Source organism: Glycine max, chromosome 16, assembly GCF_000004515.6.
Source record: "Glycine max cultivar Williams 82 chromosome 16, Glycine_max_v4.0, whole genome shotgun sequence".
Classification (NCBI taxonomy): domain Eukaryota; kingdom Viridiplantae; phylum Streptophyta; class Magnoliopsida; order Fabales; family Fabaceae; genus Glycine; species Glycine max.
In genome coordinates, this window is record NC_038252.2 from 14771993 (window position 1) to 14795475 (window position 23483).

General features: G+C 37.8%; 1 protein-coding gene across 1 annotated transcript; it reads right to left on the reverse strand.

Annotated features, from left to right (window-relative positions):
• Positions 1–13731: 13731 nt before the first annotated feature.
• Positions 13732–23065, reverse strand: LOC121173673 (uncharacterized). Its single transcript, XM_041010325.1, has 2 exons — positions 20231–23065; positions 13732–19994 (listed from the first exon to the last, which is right to left on the reverse strand). The coding sequence occupies exons 1-2, from the start codon at positions 21219–21221 to the stop codon at positions 19957–19959; spliced, it is 1029 nt and encodes a 342-aa protein (XP_040866259.1). The 5' UTR covers positions 21222–23065; the 3' UTR covers positions 13732–19956.
• Positions 23066–23483: the final 418 nt, after the last annotated feature.

A 23483-nucleotide genomic window follows, 5' to 3' on the forward strand; every position in this document is an offset into this window, starting at 1 on the left:
TGAGGGAAGTTCATCTAACTAAAGTGAAACACATCTTTGGATATCTTATTGGAACTTCTAATCATGGTCTTTTGTTTAAAAGAAGAGAAAGTTTTAGATTCACAAGTTTCTATGATGCTAACTATTCTGGTAATAAAGTTGAAAGGAAAATCACAAGTGGAAGTTGTCACTTTATCAACGGTAACTTAGTTACATGGATATGCAAGAAGCAAGGCTCAATTGCATTGTCCATTGTTGAAGCTGAATATATGACATCAACAAGTTGTTGTGCTCAACTTCTATGGATAAAGAAGAACCTTGAAGACTACAACATTTATAAGAGTAAAATTTCCATCTATTGTGATAATAAAGTTGCTATTAGTCTTTCTAAAAATCCAACATTGCATTCTAGAGCCAAACATATAGAAATTAAGCATTATTTCATAAGAGAACATGTTTAGAATGGGACAGTTGATTTACAATTTGTACCCACTGATGATTAGCTTGTTGGAATTTTCACAAAACCCTTAACTGAGGAGAGGTTGATTATGTTAAGAAATTTCCTTGTAATGATATCTCTTAATGGATGAATTAATTTCTATGTGTCGTCCATTGCTGCATCAGAGGACCTATTGTCCAATGAGTATTAGCACACACCCACAACATTCAACATATGGATGCTTACTCATGCATTTATTATTTTTTATCATACAAAATGTAGTGTTTCTATATACAAATGTTGTAATGTTTTTGTTGAGTCAGCTCTTGGGTGGTGGGCTTAATGATTGTTTTTAAAATCCCATAATAAGCCCTTAAACCTCATGACCCTTGATATCACTCTAATTTGAAATCTAAAACACTTCATCTTCTTCTTTGAAATCTAAACCCTACCTCTGAACTCTCAAACTCTCTGCAATGGCCATCTGTAACTCCTTTGTTGTCGAGTTCATCCCAACCATAGAGATTACCACCATATACAAAGATAATGAGCCTTCCATCCATGTTGAACACTTTTTCAATATTTAGGAACTCAAAAAGGTTGGTCTCAAGCTCAACGAGACACTCATTTTCTATGGAGCGAGGCATTTTTCAATGATCCTCAGACCATCTACCCAAAACTCATTAGAATGTTCTGGAGGAATACTAAGTTTTCCAACAAGAAATTCATTATTTCCAAGGTTTTGGGAACTAAGGTGACTCTTTCTAGTTACTAGATTAGCAAGGCAACTAGGTGCCTTCGTGATGGAAGCACATACCAGGAAGGATGGGAGAAGAACTATGACACTCATGTTACAAGGACGTTGTACAAAGAGAATGTTGATAAAGCAGGAGACCAGGAGACTATTATGTACAACATGTTGTGTGAGAAGGCTAAGATTTGGACCAACATTCTTAAAAATAGTGTTCTCCACAAGGTAGGATCAAAGACAACACTATCAGTTCTCCATAAGTTTGTACTTTTTCACTTGATGGAGAATCTGCCATTTGATCTACCTCACACCATCTACATCAATATGCTGAGAAACTTGAAGGGGCTAGGTGGTCTAGACAATATCTATTATGCTACCCTCATCAACAAGTTGCTTTGGGATCAAGACGTGTATCATGTCTTCAATGAGATGGACGATGATTCTCATCACACCCTAATGGCCAAAGGTTTAGTTGTTGCAAAACAAAAAAAAATAGCAAGACTAACCTGAAAGCTATGAAGATTTCTCTTGAATAGAACTTGAAGGAGGCTCCACTAGTGGACCTGGATGCCATTAATAAGCAGAAGAGGCTTGCCAAGGCTATCATTGATGAAGATAGAGGCCTCAATAGCTTTGGCATTGCTAAGAAGATAAGGGAGATCATTCCTGAGCAATAGAAGAAAAATAAGACAAGGAAACAATCACAACAGGAGAAAGAAGAGGAAGAGATGATTGCAAGGGAGCATAAGACGAAGAAGAGACATGAACAAAAAAATGTGTCTTCTCATGTGTGTCTAGTAGCTAAAACATAAGTACCACAAAGGTTGAAGGACCTAACTTAGAATGATGAAGAAAAAGAAAAGCTTGTACATATAGCTCTCCTAAAGAGAAAGGTTGCAACCTAAGCTGCCCCTGCCCCAAAAAGAGCAAAAACCGTCCAACCAGCTCTAGAACTCAAAGAGTTTGTCATTCCTTTTGTCATTCTCAAATGCATTAAGACAAGGGCTACTAAAGCCAACCCCAAGTTTGGTGAGAAAGAGTGGACAATCTCATTCACTAGCAACAAGGAGTATCAAGCTTCATCTTCCTCAAATAATGAGTCTACAAACGAAACTCCTATCTCTCATAGTTCCCTTAACACAACCGCGTCCACCTCCATCCCCCATCCATCTCAAGAAGTTCAAAAGAGCATTCCAACAAAAGGAATCCTTGACAAATGCTGATGTGATCCTTATTAGGAGCGGATGGCTTGGTACAAGTCAAGGAATCAAATGACGCCACTTCTAGAGATGGAAGATAAGTCAAGGGTAGACGCCACAAGGGTTCAACCTTAATAAGTTTGAGATTGGTTCAACAAGAAACTCATAGAGAAGCTCTCACAAAATACACACATATTTTCTCAAAATGCCAAAAGTTCCTTTTCTTCAAAATGAGTTCAATACATATAGTGTAGCTGAGGTGCAGCTAAAAAGGAACCAATTTATTTAATTAAAATTACAAAAATAGAAAAATATTCGATATAGGCCTTCGAATTAGTTGGGGCCTTCGTCCTTCTCCACTTGGGCCTTATCAAGTATGGTTGCTACCATTTTTTGGAGGGTATCCTTTGACTATTTAGTCCTACTCCTGGTCATAGGTCCCTATATTTGGGCAGCATTGGGATTCTCATCAAATGCTTAGAGGTTTTATCTAGCATTTGTTAATGGTAATCCACTATCTGAATCTTCAATCTCTAAGTCCATCCATGTAGGACCCCTTCCTAGGAAATCCATTACCATACAAGCACCCTCATGGACGATACATGACTATGAGCACACACCACCAGAGGCCTTCAAGGCTCTTCCAATAGATACCGTAGTTCATCTACAGCCTCCATAATGTGCATGTCTAGTGCAGCCACAAGTCATCAAGATGCAACTGCATTGGTTTGCACCTGGCACCCAAGAATAGGTTCGTCCATCAACAGAGGTTACACTAGTAGTAGCCTAGTGAAACGTCCAAAAGTGCAAGGACAAGAAGAACACACAAAATAATATCCTCAGGGTTCTATTTGAGAAGCATAAAAAGGACACTTTATTGGAAGTGGAACCTCCAAAGAGCAAATTTCAGAAGAAGGTGCATCTCTGAACACCATTTACAAAGCTTTTACCAGTGCATCCAGTAGATCTCCACCTATCTCCAGAAGACTTCACCTTTCTTGCAAACCTCCATGCACAAGTGTATGTGTGAGATCAAGCCACTGTCTACCTTCCTGGACTGCACATCTCAAGGGCCACTGATGTCAAGATAGTTGCTAACAAGGTGTATCCATGACTACCTATTTGTGATGCTGCCAAAAAGAAAAGGTTCAAGTTGTACTACACTGAAGAGATGCCCTCAAGGAAAATGAAGATGGAAGTAGTCAACTACCCTCGCAATTGGAGTTCCCTGTTTAGTGGGAATAAGCTTGTTTGTGCTCCTGATGCTTACAATGCTAAGACCTTCTAGATTCAAACCATGTGGATAGATGCTCTAAAGGCCTCCATTTTCGGTTCTGATGGAAGCAACAATACTAAGCATCATAACTTTATTCAAGTGTTATGTCCATTTCGGAACTATCACTTCGATGATGCTTGCGTTTACTTCACCAAGGATGTCGATGGCTACTCTTTCATTCAACATCTTCTACAACTTCCTACTATTCAGTCTGAATGGACTTATAATCTTTTGAAGATGACTAAAGTATAAATGATAGCTCATGTGACTTAGCTCCATGATGCTCAAACAAAGAATAAGGTTGAAGAAGAAGAAGTTGTTGTTGTTGCTACAAAGTAAAAAGTCACCTTTGTCCAAGCTGAAGCATCTGCTAAAGCTATGGATGATACCATTGTATGTGGGGTCACTATGGATCTTACCCACACTAGTATCATGGACAAAACACCTAAGACGTCTAATGCAACCATAAATAAAGAGGTTGTACATCGCGTCCAAGAAACTGCGTCCAAGCAATCAACAACCTTAAGTGAAGCTACATCAAGAGAAAAGGGAGAACTAGATGTCATCATTGTCTATTCCACCAGTTCAGGACCTGCTCACTTGAACTATGCACCTCTTATTGTTGTAATAAGGGATCAAGTGCAAGACCTGATTGGGCAAGCAATGGAGTCATTCACTAAACACCAACGCCAAGAAAATGAGCAATTTAGGCTCTCCATGCAGAACGCCATCATGACTCAATTCTCCAACCTTGGTGTTGTCCTTCTACAAAACCTTCAACAAGCTCATATGTCCATGCTTGGAGTTGTTGTTGCACCTACACCCGCACCTATACCTGCCCCTCAAACACTTGAACCATCACCATAACCCATTGCCCCAACACCTCTACCACCTCCATCTTCACCTCCACCTACTCAACCTCCACCACCGCCAGCTTAGGACTGACTATGATATCTGTCGCAACCTACCCTTCAACGGGAGGGTGAGGCAAAAAGAAAAAGTGTGTCTTCTCATGAAGAAAACGCATGGAGTCGCCACCAACGTTTATTCGAGGAAAACGCTAGAAAAATAAAAAAAAAAAAGGTCTGTGAATTTTGAAAATAAGGGTTTGTGAGTTATTTACACATGGGGAAGGTATTAGCACCCCATGCGTCCGTAACAAGGGACGGCCTCCTTCGATCGAGTGTGCACAATGTGACTTCAAAATAATGCATTTTCCCTTTTTATGTTTCTTTATTTTTTTGGGTTGACAAGGGTGTTGCCCTTGCTCCTACATATCCTCAGGTGTGATGAGGAATTCAGACCTACGTAGTTCTTTAAGTCTAAAAGCTTGTGTGTTAAATTGATTTTATGTTTTTGAAAGATTGATTTTAATTGCGAACAAAAATTCGTTTAAGGCGTTGGACCTTGAAATGATGTTTTAAATTTTGAAAAGCGAAGAGAATCATTAAGGCATTGGACCTTGAAACAATCTCAAGTGATATTTGATAACAAGAAGTTAGTTATGAGTTGGTTTTATCTTGGTTTTTTCTTATTAACTTTCAATCTCTTTAAAGACAACTTTACAACATAAGTGATCGGTTAAGATTAAACTTTACAAAGGAAAATGAGAACGTCGATGATATATGGAGAAGATGGATGTGCACATAATAACAAGGGGGACCCCTAAGGGTGCATAGATAACATTCAAATCTTAAAAACAAAACTAAATGACGATCACATGAAGAACACCAAACAAAGAATGATGTAGAGATTGATCACAGTCGCGATTCGGCCATGCCTCGGCTTCATTTCCTTTTTTTTCTTCTTCTTCTCTCTTATTTCTCTCAATTTCCTTCACTCCTCAATGCTAGAACCCCTTCCTCAACCCCCCCCCCCCCTTCACGCCTATTTATAGCAAAAAAAAGGCATTTGGGACCATGGCAGCTCGCTAAGACTTACACCTGAAGTAACTGGCTCACCCAGGCGAGTAGGTTCCTTCAGGCTAAAGTCTTCTAAAGGCCCAAGCGAGCCAGAGGCTAGCCTGGGTGAGCCAGGGTCCAGAAAACTTAGTAAAAAGACCTTTTTTCCCCTCCTTTTTGGTATCTTTCGCATTCCTGATCAAAACGTTAAACAATCTCACATTTTGTGTGGTAACTAGTGTTAAACAGCACAGTTCGACTAGCAAGAATCAAAACATTGGTGAATGATAGTCCCCGGACGAAATTAGGATCTAACAATGTCGATCACTATTTCTCTCTTCAGACCCTTTGTCTTTTTGCTTATGACAAAAAGGGAAGAAGAAGGAATTTTTAATGTAAAGAGCTATCCAGTTATGAATAAAAGGGGTTTTGGAGTATATTTGAGTATTTTCTTTTGTTTTTATTCCACTGCCAAATATTTTATATTGCCATATCATTTTTATGCTATGTTGAACTCAGGGGGAGTTTAAATGCATTACATTCATTTTACACTCTTATAACTCTTATTATAATTTATATAAATCAAAATGTATATTGTTATTTGTTAGTCGTCTTATACGACTAACTTTTGTATAGAAAACATTTTCTAAAACTTATATAGTTCTCTAATTTATAGTTATTTTGTAGGAATTTGTATATAAATCTTGTTTTGTTTGAATAGTTGTCTTTAGAGTATCTCCCATGTGATTTAATGATAAAATTTGCACAATTTCAGGTCAAAAGAGGCTAAAATCTTGAAGTGCTAAAAGGAGCAGTCTCGCTCAGCGGACCATTTGGGTTCAGTGCGCATCCACCGCTAAGCGCAGCTTCAGCATGCTTAGCATGACAAGGGAATCTGGAAGAGCACAAGAATCAAGGTCGCACGCTAAGCACGAGATCAGCTCGCTAAGCGATACGTTTGTCTCTTGCCAGGCTCAGCGCACAACTGGCGCCAACCTCAAATTAACTTACTCGCACTAAGCGCGACGTCGCGATTTCAGAGCCTATTTAAGCCTGAATTGTCAGAATTAGGGTACGATTTCGAAATACCAGAGCTGCATTTTTGCATAAACTTCGAGAATAATGCTCTAGAGGCAACAAAGAGGAGCAGTTGTGTAGAGAAGCTTAGGGTTCTACATTTTTAGAGAGATTAGTGAGTGTTAGAGTGATTGTGAGGTGCTAAGAAGAGGAGGAGGGATCCCCCTTCTTGTGTAAGTAACAATTATTATGTAATCTCTCTATCTCATTTGTGTTAGGGTTTCTGTGTATGGCTGGCTAAACACCCTAGTTGGGGATTTCTAAGGAACATTTGATGTAATTATCTTTAATATTTAATTAATTGTGTTTTGTGTGTTCAATGCTTCTTTCAGTGCTTGATTACTGCATGCTCTTGGCCTGATCACCCACTTGTGTGTACTGTTAGGTAACTTTAGCATTGGGAAATGTACTGTTGCCTTAGAACTTGCTAGAAGCAGGACTAAATAACTACATTACCAGGGATGGATTGTGGGGTTTAGGTTTTCTGAATATGTTGTGATGATAATGCTGTTTAAGTTAAGCCTAGTCTTACAAGAGGGATCTACGGACGAAGCTTAGGTTAAATTAGTCTAAACTTACGAGGGATCGATGTTAAGTACTTTAGGCTACAGCATAGAACACAAGAACATGATTAATTAGAGAAATATCCTCATATGCATCAACTTGTTTGTTAGAAAGACCCAACGCTTTTTACCCATTACTGTCAACTTTTACTTACTTGCATTGATTGTTTTTACCATAGAATTAGCTTATTTCTATTTTTAACCATCCATCATCAATGTTTGTTTCAGCAATGCCTTACTTTTGAATAAAACTCTGTCTAATAAGCAAGTTCCCTGAGTTCGATACTCAGATCACTCCATTTTAATTTTAAATACTTGACAACCCGGTGCGCTTTCCAGTATTTCATTTCCCTTGAATATATTTGTTAAAAATTGGAGAAAAAGGAACCATATGGGAAATTGAACAAAGTATTTATGGCGCCGTTTCCGGGGAGGTTAATTCATTAGAAGATTCAGTTCAGTTTTACAGCATTGCTTTATATTTTTCTCTTTGATTCATTGATTCTTTTTGTTCATATTTTAGTTACTGTACAAATTCATTGTTCTTTTGAACTGGATAATTGTTGTTCCATTTCTCTTGTATGCAAAGAAGATCTACTGTAGGTGATTTGATCCCCGTCGATTTGGAGATTAACGCTACTTGCAGGAGGCGCAACGCAAAGAGAATTAAAAAAATTTTGCAGGACTTAGAAGCAACAGCAACTCCAGAAGAAGAACCTCGATCTTCTGAGGCATCTTCTATCTTTCCTATTCCAGGGCAATCTCATACATATTTAATTGAAGAAGTTATCATGGCTGAAGAGCCAAGGAGAGCGACCCAGGAAGATTATCCTTCACCAGCTATAATCACTATAACCATAGAAGTTTGTGTAAAGGAGCTTACAAGTTGTAAAGTAAAAGAAAAAGATGGCATAAATGATTAATAAGCATTACTCTATTATATTAGATCTAGACGACCATGGGTCTCATCCACCTTAGATTTTGATGTATAACATAAGTATAAATTATTGATATTCAAATGAGTTTTTGACAAGTGGACAAAATTATTATGTTAAAGGAATTTATAACATTAAACATTGTCCACATCTATAAATAGTATGCTCTATTTTAACCTTGCGTCCAACACGCTATATTCAGTGAGCATCCACTCTTGTGCATAACAGTATAACATGTTGTCATAAGGTAAACTCGTGCGTCCAATCTCAGGGACTGAGTATCACGAAAAAGGGAAGTGCACATGTACTATTTTATTCAAATTCTATTTGTCTCTATTATATTTGAATAGCTAACATTTGAATTCAAGAAAAATACAACGTAGAAGAGACTAGAAGGCCTCCATGGAATATCCCCTGGAAGGTCACTTTCAGAAAGGTCAAAAAGCCCATGGTGCTGTCTATACTTTGTATAAAATCTTCCTCATTCAGAGCTTGGCATGTCGACCAATTCCTTTATGTGAGGCAATGGTCCTTTCAAGATAACGAAAGATCTCACAACGGATACTTCACTAAAGTCTATAAAAGGATGTCTCCCTCAATGAAGCAACTGACAAAAAACATAAAAAGAAAAAAAACAAGAGCGCAAGAAACACTGAGAAAGTGAAACTCTGCTAAAAACACTACACATTCTACATTTTTATTATTCTTTGTCAAACAAAGTAGTTTGAATGTATGCATAATTGTATATTCACTCTTTGAGTGTTAAGAATACTTGTATTAAATCAAACATTTGTTTGTTAAAGTCAAGAGTGGCTTAGTGTTAAAAAATACTTGGGTTCTTAAATTCAAGGGGAGTCTAAGAAGATACCAAAAGTGGTGTTAAGAATACTTGTAAATCCAGGAGTGGCAAGTTAGAATACTTGTTTTTTTATTAGCTTTTTATTAGTGGAACCCTTTACTAGTGAGTAAAGGAGAACTGGATGTAGTTCAAGTTGAGGGAACTAGTATAAATCAAGTGTTTCTACTTCTCTCCATATAGTATTATCGAGTATTCTTATTATATTTTCTAACATCACTTTACATCAAGTGCTTATTGGAAAAACTATTTTAAAAACCTTTTATTTGATACTGATTCGGCCAAGGTGTGTTCAAGTGTTTCTACTTCTCTCTATATTATCCATACTATTTTGGTTGTTGCAAAAAGTTTTTATCTTTGATATACACACTATTCACCCCCCCCCCCCTTTAGTGTGTTTCTTATAGTTTCATGTTAATCACACCATCGACTGCAAACTACACAAAATATTCCTTCTCCTTCACAAAATTTATGCCAGAGACCTTAGCATTGGGACTGTGATGGAAGGCTAGGCCATGTTTTTGAAACTTGGATTCTCTAATCACAACAAAGTCAGTGACTCCTCAAAGCTCATAACACACAACAATAAAAGAAACAACAGTACATAGTTACATTTTCTACAATGCTATACAAATTACAATATACACCTATCTTGCTAGCTATTAAGCATGCAAAGGCCACTGTGGATCTAAATTACCTCACTCAAAATAAGACCATGTGAGAACCCTAAATGAACCCTGTAGTGAGCACCCCAAATGGACACTATGAGATCCCCAAACAGACATTGCAGTGAGCATGAAATCCATAGACCAAACCTTGCAATAGAAACAAACAAAAATCACCATTAACATCGGAATATAGGAAGAACATAGAGTGAGGAAAAATGCACTAGTACATGAGTGAGGCTAAGTAAAACAATGGCGAGGGCGATGGTGGGGCCAAGAATACACGTGAGATGCGAACAAAAGTGACGTTGAGGGTCACCACCAACACAAGAGCACGAGCACGAGTGGGTTTAAAGTTAGATGAGCACGAGAGTGAGGAAGATGAGTGACCACTACATTGAAAATATCATTCTCCAACCACGACAGTTTTTAGAAAATTGTCGTTGAACTCAATAAGTAACGATGGTTTTTAAAATGATCGTCGTTAAATTCACCATACCATAATGGTTTTTAAAGAACTGTCATCGCCAATCTCCACTTATTTACAAAATTGTCACCGTGTTTTCATTAATGACGATTTTCTAGAAACCATCGCTGATGGAGCATCATTGAAACCCATTTTTGTAGGAGTGATAACTATTGAAATGGGTTTATTCATGATTCATGAATAGTTGAACAAGTTTTAAGCTGCAGTGCCAATACTACCACCACTAATAATTTTTAACTAATTTTACTTATAAAAATTGAAACTACAAGATAAACTCATGACCGATGAAGCCTACTACCAGAATCGATTATATTTTGTAAATCTTGGTCAAATCCTTTGTGACTAATAAGTACTTATAATTTAATTACAAATGAAGCTATATACTATGAATACTTAATATATAAAATTAAGGCTTAATTAAGTTTTTCATACCTGGAATATAGGTCATTTTCATATTACTACCTAAATTCATTTATTTTCAACCAAGTACCAGAAAAATTTTCCAGTTTCATTTTACTACCTGTTGTTAGTCACCTTCTGTTAAGTGATGATGTGGCAGATAGAGTGTCATGTCATCATGCCTTGTCACAGACACCTCATTGTCACATCATCACCTTCAATGACATGTCAATGATTGGACGTGATGATGTGACACTCTGTCTACCAAGTCATCACTTAATGGAAGAAAATTAACGACAGGTAGTAAAATGAAACTGAAAAAAATGTTAGGTAGGTATTTGACAAAAAATGAATTTTTAGGTAATAATCTGAAAATGACATATTTTTCCAGGTATATAAAACTTATCTAAGTCAATCTAAAAAACAATTTTTTAGTTAACAAATGATAAGGAGAAATTTTATCAAAATAAATAAATAATGACAAGGAAGAGTTTTATCAAAACGACATTAAATTATAAGATATTTTTTATTGGTAGGAATAAAAAAAATATTTTTTGAAATTTACAATAATTCACCTATCAATTTATCACGTTTAATCAACTGAACTAGATTAACAAGATAATATTAAAAGTAAAATTAAAGAGTTAAGATGCATAAATTTAATATTTGGACAAAGTTAAAAGAGAATCCAACAAGATCAAATGATGATATATATTTTGGATACATAGAATAGTGAAGGAAGAGTGAGGGAAGGCATAACATGTTACATGTGTACATTAATCATGGACAGCAAAACACCAATTATATATGGTTTAAATAAGTTTTTCATGTCATATATTAAATAAGTTTTTCATACCTGAAAAATAGATCATTTTCATATTACTACCTAAAAATTCATTTTTTGTTAATTACCTATCTGAAAAAAAATTAGTTTCATTTTACTATTTATTGTCAATTCCCTTTCGTTAAGTGATGATGTGACAGATGGAGTGTCATGTCATCACACCCAATCACTGACACGTCATTGAAGGTGGTGACATGGCAATAAGATGCTTGTGACAATGCGTGATGACATGGTACTCTGTCCATCACATCATCACTTAACGAAAGGCGACTAATGGTAGGTAGTAGAATGAAATTGAAAAAATTTTCAGGTACTTGGTTGAAAAATAAAAATAAATGTTAGATAGTAATCTAAAAGCGGCATATATTTAAAGTATGAAAAACTTAATTAAACCTAAAATTAAATTAAAATTTTCTTTAGTTTAGAAATATGTAATACATTTTATAAATTAAAATCAAAATATAAATATTCATATAATGCCATAAATATAACAAAATATTGTCTTTTATCATTGTCTCTTTGCTAACAACACTAAAATTAAATTGATTTGATTGTGTCACCAAAAAAAGTCATTAAAAATTTTAATTATATTTTTATTAAATAATTATAATATATTTTTTAATACTTCAAATGTTATACTCAACTTTGTAACTATACCTTTCAATTTCAGTTTCCTATTTAAAGAATATAAAAAAAGTAATTTATCTCATTCAATATAAAAAAATAGGACAAAAAGCCAAATAAACAATTTTATATGTTTATCATTTCAATTTTATGTTAAAAAATGGACATATTTACTTAAATAAAAAATATGAGAACTATGAATTTATGTGTTTATAAAAAAAATAGATTACTATAAATATTAGAGCCACAGAAAATAAAAAAAAATAAAAGAAACATCTGTCGAGAAAAAAAAAATCTAAAACTAAGACGTGTCAAGAATTTAATTTAAATGCGTAAATAGACATGTATTTAAAAAATATTAAACTAAAATTAACATACACATCACAAATATTTATAAAATTTAACATAATAAAAATATAGATACACATACACGGCAACCAAATAAAAAAATAAGTATATTACTTCTTTTTTACTTTTTAAATGAGTTTTAAAATTAAAACAAAATATTAAAACTTAAAACTTCGTCTAAAATTAATTTTTGTTGTACAAATATTTTAAAACAGGATACTTTTAAAATTATATATCTAAGTGAAAACAGTTTTTAAAATAATTATTTTAAAACATTTTTAAAAGATCATAATACTTGAACAGGACGGTTGTTTAAGTTACAGGAGCGTAAGATCAGGAGTTGTTACTAATAAATGAGTTTCAAAATTAAAAAATAAAATGGAAATTTTAACATATTTCATGGCTAAATGTGATTCAGTTTTTTTTTTTTTCAAATCGTGAAACAATTTCACGACTGTGGAAGAAAGAAATGTAGCCACATATTAATTTTTCGTTTCTGATAAAAGCTTATATTTGATAAAAGTTTTTTTAAATTATTTTAATTTTAATTTTATTTTAAAAAATATATTTTTTTCATTTTTAAAATTTTTTATAAATTATCTTTCTTTTTTAAAAAATTATAAATTATTTTTCTCTTGATCACCTTTTTTGTGATTTTGATTCTTACGACTATTTTAATCATTGGGTGTCAATTTTGAGATAAAAGATTCCCAACAACGTGAAATGAAATGAGTTTTAGTGTCATCATTACAATACTTCTTTTTTTAATTTGTAAGTTGCTGTGCGGTAGTATTTTACACCTTATAATTATGTATACTAAGTTTGGATTCCAGAATTTAGTTTCATGTTAAATTTGAAATTTAATATTACAGTAATTTTTTAAAATTTCTTATTCTTTTGTAGTAACCTTATGTCATAGAATAGATATTTGAGTAATAATGAAACTTGGATTTATTATTTTTTATATACATTTATTAGATGTTTGCCAATTTATTAATATGTTTTGAGTAAATGGTAGAAACAGGATATTAGAAAGAGGAGTAACCAAACGAGTGAGGGATTTGTTTTAAGTGAAAAGGGGTCAAAAGAGGAGTAAATTACATTGAAGCTCATCTTTTTTTATACAATAGGTTTATCTATATATCAATTTTAGTGTAAGAAAATTCAATAACGAACTAGAAATAAAGACATACACGATAGCTCTGTATCTCCGCTAGTTACAATAATTCTTTTACTGCAGAAACATTTTCCCAGACATGGAAGATATTGTAATTATTTAAACTTTTTGAAATGTTGTACGCTAGACTTATTTTCATGCATTAGACGGTAAACAAACTTGCCATGTTTATTAAGTTTTAACAGTTTTTATTTAAAAAATTTCAAAAATCTGAAATTAGAAATAATTGTTTATTTTTTAAAATGTAACATTCGTACAAGACAATATTTTCTGGAAATGATTCTTAAGGAAGTCTAATCCTCGAGAGACATAGAAAAACAGAAAAGAACACTTACTTAGAAGAATACAATGCAGTAGGACAGGTTGGCACTCATCAACGTGCCTAACTTAAAAAATATCATGCCTCTAAAATTAAGCTGAAACCAAAACCAAAATAATATAAATGACCAAAAACTAGGCAAAATGATATCGAAAAGCAAAGTGATTGAGTGCAATTCCCTTTATAGTTAACAGGGATGTATCCATCGCATGATTCGTGTGAAGAAAGCTAATTTCATATCACTTATCCACCACTGCCCCTATTTCATGAACAATGGAGGCTTCCTTTCCCGTATGTCAATTTGATGATAAGCTGATATTTTCAAAAAATTAAGATGGCATAATAATACCCTTCAGGCGTTAACAGGATCTGCTAAAACCAGGATGCAAACAAATGTCCATGCACGCGTATGTGTGAAAAGAGAAAATGAGAGACGGGCTTCTCTCCTACCCCCGACCAATGCTTTGTTAGTAACACGTTGAAGGTTATAAACAACGAGAATCGTTAAAAGAAAAGTTTTCTTTTTCATCAGTAAATATTAGTTTGTTAAAATATTAGTATTAACTGAGAAAATTGAACCTATTATCTTTCTCATCTTTCCTTCTCTCTTGACCATCCAACCCATCTTAAGTTATTTGCTATTAACCCGGAAAGGAACACATTACACAGTTAACACAATCCTAACAAGAATTAGCTACAATAGATCATACAATGCATCCATATGATGCCTGCTAGAGTCTAGATATTAACAATGCCAACAGGTAGCTAAAAGTTTCGGATCACAGCAAAAACCACTGGATGCGCGTGTCCTAGTATCAAATTAAATATGCCCATGTTACTTACTTTTTGAGCTTCTTAAAACTTCAACAGGGCAAGCATCTATATTCAAATTATTCCAAATCTATATAACTTCACCTGGAGGTTGTTATCCATTTTTTACTAACCGTATTAACTTTTTCCGCAAGTATTAAGTTACATGAAATCATAGCAAGCATCATTTTACCCAAAACATAAACAACCCAAGATTTACGTTTGATTTTTGGGTACTAGATTTTATCACGAAGGGAATCTTTCATAAGCATCTTTATAACTTCTCACTTTTGCCACCATAAATGTTTTAATCAGTTTTCTATGTATCAAATATGACTCGTATACATCATAGCAAATCAAAACCAAATAACAATTACTTCAGAAAATACTCATACTTCATTTGAATAACTTTCCAAACCCAATTTTCTCAACCATTTTCCAATTAACGTATCCACTTAACATTATACAATTAATAAACAAACATTGAACAAACAAGCAGCTGAGTTACCCTTAACAGGATTTTTCAGTCTAGCTTGTACAAGAAAATTATAAAGGCAGTAGGCAACCAAAGGTGGCACCTTGAGTAACAGGTTGGGAAACTTATGTCTTCAAATTTTCAGGATCTATTATTCATCTTACATTATACTGCATTTTTTCCATATGAATCCCCTCCTGACTCCCAATGCTGCAGAGAATCTCAAACTATAACGATTTTAATGGCTAGGGCCACCACCAATATCACAGAAATGCTATTCTTATAACAAACTTAACTTGCATTCACAGTTCTACAGTAATACAACACACATAATATTGCTAAAGATTACAGAAGGGAGATAAGATCAACTACACAAATCTGGGGAGACATATGCCTGTAGCTAGAATGACAGAACCGAGGCAATTAGCAAAATAAAAATACAATTACTAACAAGTTAAAAAGACTTCTATCTATCCCCACTGAACAAAATAATCACCTACAAGTATGAGCCAGTATCTCATTATGCCCACGAGCCACTACTTTTTCTTTCTTCATTTTCTTTTCCTTTTACTTAAGGAAATGAAAAGCAACAGTTTTGATATCTGTGAAGCTAAGGTCACAGTCAATTAGGAAATACCATAGCTTACAAATGATGAAACGTGACACTGGGAAAATCCCAACACCAAAGTTTCAACGTAAAGGATCACACATAATACATATGAACTATGTCTAGGGGTGAAGGGAGAAGGGAAGGGGGGAGAGGTTGCAGGTTTGAATCCCCCTGATGTCTAGTGGGTTTCAAATCCAAAATCCCATTGAGGCCACAACAAACACACATTTCATACCAAGGTTTCAAATCCAAAATCCCATTGAAACTAGGAGCACTATATCTTCCATTATTGCTTGTCATATAAATATAGATGCAGAACTTCAAAAGCAAAGTCATCATAATAGATTAATAGTCATTAGGTATTACAACATTGAAGGAAAAGAAATGGTCATATGAAAAAATCCTTTCAGCAAAATTTTCACTGACTTAATTCAGCACAGCCTAATGCACTTATCTAAAATGTATTTCAGACATCTTCAAATCTTCAAAATGACGTCCCAATACACATTTGCATTAAAAAAACTGACATGATAAGGAAAGGTCAATGGCTAAAACTTAAAAGTAAGGAAAAAGAAAAGTATTAAGCATAACATGAACAATTGAAGACCTATGCTTTCAAGATATTCTCCTAAATAATACCAACTTAAAAATAGCATCACAGTTAAGTACCATCTGTACAAGGCACTGGACATGCTGTCATACTAAAACTTAATGGTTAGAGAAAACTCCATGCTTGGCATCTAAAATTGCATCAAGGTGTCAACCGTCAAACAAGTCATGTTTAGTTTGTAAATCATATTCTATGCACATTTTTCAAACTCGTGACATCCATTGCTAGTAAGTGACAATTCTGTAAACAAGCAGATAGTTTTTATCATAACAAGCAGATAGTTTACAAATACACAATAAGTGCAACTCAAAACTCAGTAAAAGAGGGAGAGAGAGGTAAGCAGAGGGAGAGAGACCGAGAGGGAGGGAGAGTGGACCATCGTGAGGAGACGAAGAGGTAAACAGAGGGAGGGCTAGAGATCGAGAAAGGCTCCCGAAACTCAGCACGTCACCAAATGACAAGGACAAACCCAAAGGTATCAGCCTGCAAACTGGCGGGACAAGGCAACCATCACCACGTTTTACTTCACAAGGTTCCCCGATCACATAACGGAGAAGGATCTCTGGGCTCAGTTCAAGAGATGGGGAGATGTAAGAGAAATCTTCATCCCCAACCATAGGAATAAAGGTGGAAGAAGATATGGCTTTGTAAGGTACTTCGGGGTCTCTGACGAAAGAGAGTTAGAAAGGAAGCTTGACAACATCATAGTCGGGGGACTCAAGATGTATGTCAATGTCCCAAAGTATGGGAGGGGAAAGAAGAAACTACAAGAGCACACTAACAGACACGGCACCAAGCCTGAAGGGCATCACACCAAAATGTGTCATCGGAATCCTTCCATGACTTACGCCAAGGTGGTGTCCACACGCAGCACAGACGCGGGCTTGAGAAGGACCTTCCAACCTCCACACCACACAACGACTGCACCCCACTCGCATATTCAACTTGACGTATCAGAGCAGAGGAGGAGGAAGTATATGGACACATGGGTAGGCCGGTTAAAAAACTTGGGGGCGTTCGAGAGAGTTGAAGAAGAAATACCCTGGGAGTTAGGAGTTAACGTCATGCCGAAATACATCGGTGACGACATGGTCCTCCTCCTTGGGTTACTGGATTCCGAAGCTGAAGAGATCATATCCGACGAACATCAACATGGAACATCCCCGTTCTACTCGCTCCAAAAATGGAATCCGCAGATGAGGCCATGCAATAGACTCGTTTGGGTCCAATGCTGGGGCGTTCCTCTCGAGGCCTGGGACGTAGAGAACCTTTGAAAACTGGTGGCCACAGTTAGAGACCTCATTGAGGTTGACGACGACGTTGAAGAACTAAGGAGAATGGACAGAGCCCGTATCCTCATCAGAACGTCATGAAGACCACTACTACACCACTCAGTCGCAGCCCGTATCGAAGAGGAGACGCACACGGTGTTCATCGTTGAAGAAGGGCTGAGTGATGTCGGAACGCGGGCCCACCGCCGTTTTGGTGTCGTAGAGTCGACGAAGGAGATCGAGTCCCAAGACACCAACAATGACGTACCCAGCGCGGCGGTGGAGCCGGTCGACGACTTTCGTCACCCGTTGCAAGGCTTCGACGGTGACCGGGATACCCACCTCACAGACCACTGGTCCAAGATGTTACACCATGGTCCAAGTCCCATGGATGATCCAGCGAACAATTCTAAATCCAGCTGGCGTTACCTACCTAGCAGCGAGGTCAGCGCGAGGACAGAAGAAAGGATAGCAGAGCCACAGGACCCTATGAACCACTCCGAGGTTGACCCAGTGGAACATGACGGGGGAGATAGGGTGCGTGAATCACCGAACAGGAATGGAAAGGGGATCAGACCAAAGCCGACATTAAGCAAGGGGGGAACAGATTGCATGTATAAGGAAAGTCTCATTGATCATAGGACTGATGACCCCGACAGTCCCTTTGAGGCAGCTATGATCCAAATTGGGCCTAGTAAAAGTCACATTTTCAAAAATGGCCCAAGTACGGAGGTGGGTTTTTCTAAACACACCATAACCTCATCCCCACATACCCCCATGAACAGCCCAATAAAACTCGTAACCCCTTCTACTCCTCTGGCACCACCTAAAATATCAAACGTGACCCAACCCATTGAGGCAGGACAACATATTGAACTGGGCTCCACTATCCACACTGCACCCTTTAAACCCATACACCCTTTTGACAGCCCAAAACACCAAACAGCAGCGAAAGAGAGGGAGTGGAAAGTCTATGTCAAGTCCAAGGGGTGCAAACAGAAGCAAGCCCAAGAAACTAAAAAACACAATTTTCTGGAGGATCCTAATCCCCCTCCCCACCATCAGTCCACATTGGGAGCTAGCACACCGCCATCTGAAATGAGATGTCAACTCTCGGCCACTCATTCATCAAATCAGAGCATGAGAAATAATCCAGGACCATCTTCAACAGTAGAGGGACCCAATGAGGAGCTTATCAAGGAGGCTTCCTCCCAGTGGGAACTTGCAAAGCTCATGGGGGTACACACTGATGCAGACCAGGCAACAATTATCAATAAATTTACAGCTATGGAGGTCAGAGACAGGCAACAGGCACAAGAATTGGGAGACAGAAACCTGTTATCATGAACATTATTTCCTATAATGTCAAAGTGCTTGGGAGAGGGGTTAAATGGGCTGCAATCCAGAGGCTAATAAAAAAATATCAGTTGGATATGATATGCATCCAGGAAACAAAGAAGGAACAGCTTGATAAGACCTTGTGCCAGGCATTGTGGGGAGACTTGACAGTGGGTTGGGAATTCCAGCCAGCCATAAACACAGCAGGTGGACTGCTATGTCTGTGGAATGAGCAATCCTTCAAAGTTGATCATAGAGTATGTGGCAGGGGATTCATAGTACTGGATGGGGTGTGGGTCAGTGAAAATCAAAAAATAACTATTGTAAACATATACTCCCCGTGTGACAATTTGAACAAGAGAGAATTATGGGAAGCGCTAAGCCAGCTGAGACAGCATGATCCAGAGGGACTATGGTGCCTCATGGGAGACTTTAACAGTATTAGACACCACTCTGAGAGAGAAGGGGTGGCTCACAGGGGTTTGGAAGCAAACAATATAAGCGAATTTAATGAGTGGCTTGCAGATCTTGAGGTAGAAGAAATACCTAGTGTGGGAAATACTCTTTAGCATTATCACTTCTGAAAATTTTGATTGTTTTTCCAAATTGATTCTCAATCTCATTATAGAATGACACGAATATAGGCAAAAGTTCAGATCTTTCTTTCATTAAATAAACCCAAGTACATCTGGAGAATTCATCAATAAAGGTTACAAAATATAGAAAACCAAAAGATGTGACACGACTTGGTCCCCAAATATCAGAATGAATGGTAGAAAAAGCCGAGTCACATCTTTGTACAGTTTGAGGAAATGACGACCTGACATGTTTTCCTAGTTGAAAAGACTCACAATCTAAGACTCGAAGATTCTTAAGACCAGGAACCATAATCTTCAATTTTGATAAACTTGGGTGACCCAGACGATCATGCAAAAGTTTGGGTCTCGAGATAGCAAAACAAGACCCAGGTGGACTGGATTCCAAGTAATAAAGCCCTCGTGATTCATGTCCTTCTCCAATCAGTCGCCCCGTCCCATGTTCCTGAATAACAAAAGAATTGGCAGTAAAGGTTACTGAACAATTTAACGAACGAGTTAATTGACTTAATGAGATTAGATTATAGGGACACTGAGGAAGAAATAAAACAGAATTTAATTTCAAAGAGGGAGACAATGAAACTTGACCACTTCCTTGAGAAGCTACCTTGGAGCCATTAGCTACAGTAACGAGGTGAGGAATTTTTGGAAGAGAAAAGGATGAGAAGGAGGACTTATTACCAGAAATATGATCAGAGGCACCTGAGTCGAGTATCCAAGGGCTGTGACCCTCAATGGATTGAGAGATACACGCTGTTGAAAAACATGGTACAGACGAGGGTTGAGCTTGGTTGCTAGGCTTCTCTGATTTGAGCTTCAAGTACTCCTGATACTCCTCATCAGAGAATCTGGACTCTGCTTTCTCTGATTTAGAAACCTGTGCGACCTTGTCGGGAAACCCATGTAATGAATAGCAAGTCTCTTGGGTGTGACCTATCCTCTTGCAATAGGTGCAATGAGGACGTCCACCCCTTCCACTGCGACCTCCTCGACTATTGCGGCCGCTTCCTCTCCCTCTAGATGCAACCATGGCTGACGTCTCCACTCCATCAGTAGGATTCTCATCCTTCAGTAAATAAGGCACACGGAGAAGTCTGGTGATGAGAGAATCCATTGATGGAATTTGGTCCCCAGCAAGCACTTGATCACGCACATGATCAAAGTCTGAATGTAAGCTCCTCAAAATAAGAACCATGTAGAACTTGTCAAGTTTCCTATTCACTTCTTCCAATGAATCAGCTACAAGGAACTTTCTTAGTTCTTCCACGGCAGCCCGAGCCTTACCCACATGAGCGATCATGTCATGACCGGTTTGCTTGAGGGCTGTAACTTTCATAGTTGCATCAAACAAGCTTTGGATATCATTGGCAAAGATTTCCTGGGCTTTCTTCCAAAAAGAACGGCATGATTTAAAAGATCGGAGAATCTCCAAGATGTCTGACTCAACTGATTGCCATAACACGGCACATAATTGATAGTCAAGCTTCTCCCATTCAGCTCTTTTATCATCTGAAACAGAATCGGAGGTTTTCTCCAAGTGGTCATGGTGTCCTTGACCAAGGAACCACAACTCCACAGAAGCAGACCATGAAGGATAGTTTTTCCAGTTCAGCTTGGCAGTGGTGATGGTTGGGGTCCCGGAAAAGGAAAAAACAGGTCCAGAGGAGGCCATTTAAGAGGAAAAACAGCAAACCCTAACACACAAGAGAGGCAAACACACAAGGGCTGACCAAATGACTTGCCGGAAGCGGGATTTGAAGCCTGAAACAGGTCCAGGAGGTGACGGCGAGGCTGCCGGGACCGGAAGGGACAGCTCCCGACGCCAGTACGGCGGCGCGTGAGCAGCACGCGCCGGAAATCGCGCGGAGGAAAGGCGACGCGTGTGGGCGCGTGCGGCGGCCTACGGCGACGCGAGTTCCAGGGGTGGATCGCGCTTTTCGAGGCGATCCGAACCCTGGTCTCACCGGAGAAAACCACCGGAGTTGACGGCGGCCGGCGGTGGCGGACGGCGGACGGCGCGGCGGGGACGGCGGCAACCCGCTCTGATGCCAAGTTGAAGGAGACCAGAATAAAGCTTTCTTCCCTTACTTTATTGAATTCAAAATAGTACATATATATAGAGTACAAAAGATAGGGAGAGAAGAGAGAGAGAGGCTATGACAGTGACAATGCACTGTTGCCCTCTGAAAAATGCTACCAACTAAGTTACTACAAATGGCTAAACTACAAGGATATTCAACAAGAAGAAATACCTAGTGTGGGGAGAAGATTTACATGGTTTAAACCAAACGGAAGGAGCAAACTAGACAGAGTTTTTGTCTCTCACGAATGGCTCATCAAATGGCCAGGCTGCACCCAATTCATCTTGGACCGGAATTTCTCGGACCACTGTCCCATTCTCATGAGAGTTGGGAACATTGATTGGGGACCAAAATCATTTAAAGTTTTTGACTGCTGGTTGAAAGACAAATCCTTCGATCGGATAGTCAGGGAATGCTGGTCAAACACACAACTTAGAGGATGGGGGGGGCACGTGCTCAAAGTAAAAATCAAAAAATTAAAGGAGGTGTTGAAGGTGTGGAGCAAGGAGCATTGTGGTGACACCCTTAAGAAGGTGCAGAGGTTAGAGGCAGATCTAAATAGCCTCGAAATTGCAAGCACCACAAGGCAGCTGACTACTCAAGAATTACTGAACCGCAGAAAATTACAGGAGGATCTTTGGCTGGCAGCACAGAGTCATGAATCTTTTATGAGGCAAAAGGCGAGAGAAAAATGGATTGAAGAGGGTGACTGCAACACTCGCTACTTTCACTTGTTGATGAACTCTAAACGCTCAAATACTAAAGTTAAAGGTGTCCTCATTAATGGTATATGGGTAGAAGACCCAATAAGTGTGAAAGAGGAGGTCCGCAGATTTTTCAATGAGAGATTTACTGAACCTGAACAGCGCAGACCAATTTTAAATGGAACTAGATTTCAAGGAATTGGACTGCATCATAATGAAATGCTGGTGGCAAATTTCCTTGAGGATGAAATACAAGCGGCTGTATGGGAATGTGGCAGCGAAAAAAGCCCAGGCCCGGATGGTTTGAATTTTAAATTCATCAAACACTTTTGGAGGACCATGAAGCCCGACATCAGCAGATTCATAGCTGAATTTCATGCAAACGGGACCTTCCCGAGGGGCAGCAACGCATCTTTCATTGCCTTGATCCCAAAGAAGAGAGATCCACAAAATCTTAATGAATGCAGGCCAATCTCACTAATTGGTTGTATTTATAAGATAGTGGCTAAGCTCCTTGCAAATAGGCTGAAGAAGATACTTTCAGAGATAATTGATGTGCGACAATCAGCATTTATAAGTGGAAGACAATTGCTTCATAGTGTAGTCATAGCCAATGAGGCGGTGGAAGAAGCAAAAAGAAAACATAAACCTTGCTTGGTGTTCAAAGTGGACTACGAAAGAGCATACGACTCCATCTCATGGGAGTTCCTTTCCTACATGATGACCAGATTAGGATTTTGCCAAAAATGGATATCCTGGATCGAGAACTGCCTCAAATCTGCAACAGTTTCTGTTCTAGTAAATGGCAGCCCCACTAATGAGTTCACTCCTCAAAGAGGCCTTAGACAAGGTGACCCGTTAGCGCCTTTGCTCTTCAATATAGCCGCTGAAGGATTAACCGGCCTTATGAGAGAAGCATTGGATAAGAATCTTTACAGCAGCTTCCTTGTGGGAACAAACAATGAACCAGTTAACATCCTCCAGTACGCCGATGACACCATCTTCCTTGGTGAAACCACCTTGAAGAATGTGAAGACAATCAAGTCATTGTTGAGGAGTTTCGAACTAGCATCCGGATTAAAGATAAACTTTGCAAAGAGTAGTTTTAGGGCCATTGGCAAATCTGCTCAATGGACGAAGTCAGCAGCT